A 7,502-nucleotide genomic window follows, 5' to 3' on the forward strand; every position below is an offset into this window, starting at 1 on the left:
AGGGGAGGAGGAGGAGGAGGAGGAGGAGAAGAAGAAGAAAAAGAAGAAGAAGAGAAGAAGGAGGAGGAAGAGGAGGAAGACAGAAGAAAGGGAGGTAAAAAGAAAATGTAAATGATAGACAATTCTGCTTTAGGGTCTCTCTATTAGATTTAGCATATTATGTCACATTCATAATATGCTAAATCTAATAGAGAGAATGTTTTATTATTTTTTACCCACTCAATATACTGTCAATATCTTGTTGTGCTACTAAATTATAAGCCAGATCTAGTAGTAGCATATGCCCATATACTTCAGCTTTTTAATCATAGCTATATATATCCCAGTCCAGTAAAGCATTGGTCACGTAGGTTATTCCTAACAGTTTTTCACATAAACACCACCAGTGTGGACAGATCTCAGTCTTGGCAAGTTTGTTTATTACCTTTGTGTTCTCAAGCTTGCAGGGTCTCAGTGTTGTCAAGGATTTTGAGTGAATTAGGCAACTGTGATTGTCCTGGTGGGGATGGCACTGGTGGGAATGGATGCTCTGAAGACAAAAGGAGGAAGAAACACAGTTCATTAGCTACACTGTGGTACATCAACAGAGGGCAAGGCAGTGGAGAGAGCCCATCTGCACACAGTTGCTCTGAGAAGGGCTGCTTTCATGCTGGAAGGGGAGTGAATTTCCATGCAGGCAGGCCGGCAGTGGCTCAATGTCACAGTGTCCTGGAGTAATTGCAGTTGGAGCTTGTCATGCTTAGAGGCTGTAATGGTCTTGCCCTGAGTCAGAAGTTGCTCGGCATGATGATTGTCCTAAGCTGGCATCTGCATTTTCTAGCTGGGGCTTGTTGTGTTTCCCCTTTTCTGAGAAGATAAGAGTCCTGGTTGGAGGCGACAGATTAAAGTTGCCATGTTCTGTGGTAAGACTGGCTCGGAACAGCAGTTGGTCCCAGAACAGCATTCCTAAGTCTTAGAGGCTGTAGTGTGTTTAAGCTGCAGTACACTACTCTTTGCATTGTCCATTCTCTGCATGCTCACGCTCCCCCTCCCCTTCTCTGCTTTAAAGACAGGCTCTCACTATGCAGTCCTGGCCGGCTTGGAACTCAGACTGTAAACCAGGCTGTCCACAGAGACACACTGCTGCTCACAGAGATACACTCGTCTCCACTTTAAAGGACTGCACCACCACATCCAGCAATTCTTTGCTTTCTTTAAGTGGAGAGCTTTAGCTTCGTCTAAGCAGTTTTCCATTCATTCCAACCTCCTGGCAGCAAGGATAAGAGACTTTCACTTTCTACTCAAATAGCTGGTGTTTCGGTAGGATCAGAGCTAGAACGTAAAGGAATTTTCAATTGGAAAGGGTGGTGCACATATATAACTATAGTACCTGGGAGGCTGAGGCAGGAGGGTGGTGAGTTTCAGGCCAGCCTGGGTGTCTTAGTTACTTTTCTAGAGTGGTGATAAAACAGCACGATAAAGGCAACTGTTACGCTCTTTTAGCTAGTTACGGGGCTTTTATGTCTACCACCCTTCCAACCCTTATTCTACCCTGATCCCCTCCAACTTCCAACACTAGGTGGAGAAAAAGAAGGTTAGAGGGGAAAGGGGGTGTAGACCTCAACAGGCTACTTCCTGCTGACTAGGAGAATTGAGTTCCTTGTGGCAAGTCCAATCTGTCATCAGACTATACCTAGCTTTCCAACAAATGCAACCGCAGATGCAGCAGCAGCAGCAGCAGCAGCAGCAGGAGGAGGAGGATGATGAACTGGGGTGGGAGCAGAGGGGGCAGCAGGGAGGAGCTGTAGCCACCCCGGCCCCTCTTGGAGCTCTCCCATGTATACCTTCTCCAGAGTCCCCAGAATTAGACTGTCTACAACTGGCAAAGATCACACCCCTGCTAGCGCACAAGGCAAATCACAATCACCTGCTGGGAAGCAGCCTCTTATCCCACTCCCGGCATTTAAACAAAAACATATTCATATAACTGAGTGTCTAAAGAAACCAAAATTCTCACTTAAGGAAACCTATAAAGTGAAATTTTCAGTTGGGCTTGCCATTTCAGAAGGTTAGGAGTCCATGGTAGCAAAGCAAAGGCACGGCAGCAGGAACAGCTGAGAGCCTATATTTGGTTTGGCAAGCAGAAAGCAGGTGCCCTAAGAATGGCCTCGAGTCCTTTGAAATCTCAGAGCCCACCGCCTACGGACATACCTCCTCCAACAAGGCCATACCTCCGAATCCTTCCCAATTAGTTCTGACAAGTAGGAACCAAGTATTCAAACACATCAACCTGTGGGGGCCATTCTCATTCAAACCACAATATTGGGCTATGTAGTGAGAATCTGTCTCCATTAAAAAGGAGGGGAACACTGCAGTGCTGGGTCCTTGTCATTTACAAAACACTTGCGGTAATTGTCTTCTTCCTAGTGTTTCCTGCATCATCCAGAGTCAGTGACAGTTGTCCTCCAATGAAGACCTTTGTCTCGTGGACCAGTGAATTTAGAGGCTATATATTTGGATTTCTGAGTTGAAGACCTATATTGAAGATGGTTGAGGTTGCTGGAATGTTCAATCAAGGGGCTTTTGTGTGTCTGTGTCAGAAACCATAAACCAATGTTTCTATGGGCCATAAGGATTAGATCACTTACTAGAAAAACAGACTGGCGATCAGCAGCTTGCTTTAGGCTTTCATGTCAAGGAAGCGATGGTGGGTAGGAACGACTGGGCTCCTTGGAGAGCCTCTATTCAGCCTCAGGAAGAAAGTATTCCAACTGCAGGGTTCCAAAATGGAAGGTGGGCTCAGAGTGATCGAATTCTCTTGTTCCGATAGAAGCAGAAGTTACCCCATGTTTTGTTTTGTGGTTTTTCTATAGGATTTCAAGAAATACTCCAATAAACACTGTACAGTCCAAACAGAAATATGACTGTAGACAGGATCTTGTTCATGGAGGCCATTGTATGATCCCCCTACCCTATACATATCCATCGTGGATAGATGAATCAATTCATTCATTATTTCTACTAGACATGAAACACTTAGAGCTAAAAAATAAATAAAAAAAGAACAAAGCAACTGGTGTGCAGTAGTGCCTAGGATACATGAAAGTTAAACACAATGCATCTATAAAAACATGGGGAAACTGTGGGGCTCTAGTAAGATACACTGGCAAGTCGGGTGGGCACCAGACTGCTTGTGGTGGTCTTTGTTCCACTGTTTCCTTTGTTGTTATTGATCACCCCTTCTTCCCTTCTCTTCCTCTTTTTTACATTTTTCATATTCTGTTTTGTTTTAGGGGGTTGTTGTTATTGAGATAGAGTCTTGCTATGTGGCTAAAGCTAGCCTTGAACTCATGATCCTCCTGCCTCAGCCTCCCAAGTGCTAGGATTTTGTGGGCCACCATGCCCAGCTGTGTCACTGTTTCTAACTATGAAGGCTGTTTCTCTATTTAGAATCAGTTATTTCATAGGGTACGGGCTTTAAAGTTCTGGTGTTGATGAAGTACTTCGTGGGTTCTCCATGGTTTTCACCCCTCCTCTTCCCTTCTCTGCCCATACTCCACCTGCTACTGAGCCGGCCATTCTCTGCTTCCCACCCCAGGTTTCTGAGCCCCTTCAACATGATCCTCGGAGGAGTCATTGTGGTGCTGGTGTTCACGGGGTTCGTGTGGGCAGCACACAATAAAGACATCCTCCGCCGGATGAAGAAGCAGTACCCAACGGCCTTCGTGATGGTGGTCATGCTAGCCAGCTACTTCCTCATATCCATGTTCGGGGGTGTCATGGTCTTTGTGTTCGGCATCACTTTTCCCTTGCTGTGTAAGTAAGCCTGCTTTCCTTGCCCCCCCTTCATTACAATAAATGTAGCTGGAGTTGGCCAGTGAGCACTGCACAGCCCCTCAGTATATCTGACAGTGTCAGCATCTTCTAAGACAGCGCATGAAAGCCTGGCAGTTGCTTATTCCCATAGATATGTGTGGGCACTTGCAGTGTGTCATGTGGCTCTTCTTACACAGAGATACCACTAAACAAAACAAACGCAAATCCCAGTCACATGGCAAGAACTGGTACAACCTGCATGGTATCTTCGTGGCAGCTTACAGCCATCCATAACTCTATTTGTAGGGGATCTGATACCTTCTTCTTATCTCTACAGGCAGCAGGCATGCGTGAGGTATGCATGCACACACACACATACACACACACACATACACACACACACAGACACACACACACATATATATACTTACGTACAGGTAAAACTTTCATACTCATAGAAAAGTAAGTATATCTGAAAAAATAGCTGGACCACAGTATAAACACTAAATACTATGATTCTGGTAAAGTAGATATTTTCTAAATACCTTATTTTCTAAGACCTCAAACAGTATGTAGTGAAACAAAGATCTAATTCCAGGTCTCAGTAGCAGAGATCTGGCTGAAATGTTAGTGTTGTTGCTGACGAGAGAATGTCCCTTTACATTTGAAAATGCTTCATCTATGCATGTGTTAAAGTAAATAAAATCATTTGCTTATCTGAGATCTTGTTAGATTGAGCCCAAAATATCTACAAATGAATCCTACACTTTATTACATACACTATATCAACCAGTGACTTCAAGCTTTGGGAAATTTTCCCCAGATTTTCCCTGCTGTACTAGGTGTTAGTGCTGGAAAGATTCCATTAAAATATTCTGCTTGCTAACTATAGTCCCTTCGCTGCCCGAGAGCCTGAGACAGGCCAGAGGAATGAAAGACATCACAAAGTCAAGTCGTTTCTCTTGCCAGATTTACAGGAAACCAGAGCCTCATCGGTCATCCTAAGTAGGCTGTGTTCACCTGTCTCTGAGACAGGGAAATTAAGATCAGTTACTCTCAAACTCTGATACATGAGGATCATCTGTTCTAGAACCATTTGAAAACATGTATCTCTAAGCCATAGCCCTGGGAAAGCCTGACTCTGTGGATCAACAGTGGTGCCCCAAGTGCCTGATACTTAGAAAGTGGCCCGTATCTCTAAAGGTCAGAGTAGACTAAGGATTGTGCATAGTGTAGGATGGGAATTTGCCTATAATAGGCTCTTTTGTTTATATATGTATTATGAATTACATGTACATATGCATATGCATACATGTGATTTCCCCATGTGCGTAAGGGTGAGCACACAGGCCCAGAGTTTACATCAGGTGTCCTCCATCAGTGCTCTCCACTTTATTGATCAAGGCAGTAGTCACTTGGCTACTCTGTCTGGTTTGTCCTGAGGATCCCCCGTGTCTTCCTTATAAGTGCTGGGGTTACATACTGGCTGCCACGCCCACTTGGCTTTCAGGTTGTTCCTGGAGACTCCAGCCCTCACATGTTATGCACTGAGGCATTTTCTTGCCCCTTATTTTTAATTTTCAAAAATTGCATCTATTTATCATCCATCCATCCATCCATCCATCCATCAATCCATCCATCCATCCATCTACCCTTCATCCAGCCGGCCATCATCTTGTCCAAGAAACTGTGGAGATAAGAGGACAACTCCTTCTAGCATGTGATTCTTGAGGATCAAACTCAGGTCACCAGGCTTGGAGGCAGGCACTTTACCTACTGAGCCATCTCATCAACCCCCCCCAGTCCTATTAAAATAGGCTCTTTGTGTGCTGTGTATGTACATGGAACGATCACATAGAGTATCTTAAAATACAGATTCTCTATCCCATTCCCTTAAGGTCCCGGGACAAGTGGTCCACAAAGAAGGACCATGGAACCTATTTCATAGTAAACAAGGCCAGGTCATTCCCAGTGACACTTTTAAAAAACATGCCTCTTTGGAGACACCTTAAAGGTGGGGTTTTCCTAGATTCCAGCATTTAAGGAACAAAATACAGCTAAACCCAGAATGTAAAAAAAAGTCCTTCCTGGGAAACCGTGGGAAAGTGGATTCAGTCAGGCTTGAGTCACATCAGTGGGCAATTGTGTCGAATGTCATGTTGTTTAAGGAACATTTACAAGGCAGGGATTTCAGTGGGGGGGATAAAAGAATGTGTCGGCCAGATCAGCAGTCTTCCAAATGAGTGCCGTATTTTCTTACACACACACACACACACACACACACACACACACACACACACACACACACACACAACCAGTCTGTGTGCAGCTTGGGAAGCAGCTTTATATAAAGGCTCTGTAACCATCTGAGGATCAGCAAGGCAAGCAGACCTGACAGCTAAAAGACACAGTTTACTATATGTGTGAGGGGTGGAAGGGGGGATTATTGGGCTGGAGAGATGACTCAGTGCTTAAGAACACAGAGGACCCAAGGCTGGTTCTCCACATCTGTATTAGGTGGCTCAGCACCACCTAGAATGCCAGCTCCAGGAGCCACCTCCAGGGGGACCTGATGCTGTGGGCCGCTGTAGGCATCAGCTCTCATGTGCATAAACCCACAGACACAGACATACCCACACACGATTCAAAAAAACAATAGGAATTTTATTTATTTGACATAATTTGATGCTGTCACTTCTTTCAGTGATGTTCATCCACGCATCCCTGAGACTTCGAAACCTCAAGAACAAGCTGGAAAATAAAATGGAGGGAATCGGCCTGAAGAAAACTCCAATGGGCATTATCCTGGATGCCTTGGAACAGCAGGAAGAGAACATCAACAAGTTTGCTGACTACATCAGCAAAGCGAGGGAGTAAACACAGCCCGCCCAGTGACGGTGCCCACAGCGGGAATCCGGGTGCACTCTCCCCCCTTGTTCAGACCCATTTTCAGCCTGTGGTTTTGAAACAGAAGGTGCACGTCTTACCACCCAACTCTCCAAGGCATCATGCATGCACAGGCCCACTGCTAAGATGACCCACAGAAGGCCTCAGAAACTGCAAAAATACAGACCCACTCTCCCGTTGTGTCCAAAGCGTCCGGTGTGCTTTTGAAAAAGTGTATGGATTAGACAGCCACAGAACCATCACACTGTAGGGCAGACGTCCCTGTAGAACCTGGAAGTAGTGTGGAGGACATGAAAATCAGTTAAAGGACAGGATGCTGTGTGTCAGCCTGTTTCTGATGCTGTCTGACATCCCCTCCAAAATCCCCTAAGACTATGATGTGTCGGGTATGTTAGTTTAGCGGTATTATCTTTGTTGTTTTAAAACCAGAGGCGATCGCTATCATTTGGGCGCCTGTTTGATGTGCAGTGGAAACTGGATCAGCCAGTTGTTTATATTTTGTTTACGAATATGAAGGTAAGCTGTTTAGGGCAATGTTTTGTTAAATTTTGTAAAATTTTTAAAAGGGTAGTAATATGTTTTCATCAGCAGGTGTTTTCTTGCAAACTAAAAGTCAACCTCCTGGGGTAGGGCTGGGGGTGGGGGATGGTTACAACTCTGTAACTTCTGTTATTCTTGTTAAGAATAAATACAAATAGAACCAAACTTGAGTTCTGTCTATATGGCACATTTTTCGTTAATACAGCAATAAAAAAGTGTCCAATAGAATGGTATTTAAATAGTTTAGGTTTTTTTTTTTT

The 7,502-nt window shown here is 44.6% G+C and overlaps 1 protein-coding gene across 1 annotated transcript in view; it reads left to right on the forward strand.

Moving 5' to 3' along the window:
* Window positions 1–7,412, forward strand: part of Arl6ip5 (ADP ribosylation factor like GTPase 6 interacting protein 5) — a 22,799-nt gene extending 15,387 nt beyond the window's left edge. The window contains exons 2-3 of the mRNA XM_021190739.2: window positions 3,578–3,795; window positions 6,500–7,412. Coding sequence (XP_021046398.1) covers window positions 3,578–3,795; window positions 6,500–6,672 — 391 coding nt within the window. The 3' untranslated portion in view covers window positions 6,673–7,412. The remainder of the gene's footprint in view (window positions 1–3,577; window positions 3,796–6,499) is intronic.
* The last annotated feature ends 90 nt before the right edge of the window (window positions 7,413–7,502 follow it).

The sequence above is a fragment of the Mus pahari genome, chromosome 2, assembly GCF_900095145.1.
Source record: "Mus pahari chromosome 2, PAHARI_EIJ_v1.1, whole genome shotgun sequence".
In the NCBI taxonomy this organism is placed as follows: Eukaryota; Metazoa; Chordata; class Mammalia; order Rodentia; family Muridae; genus Mus; species Mus pahari.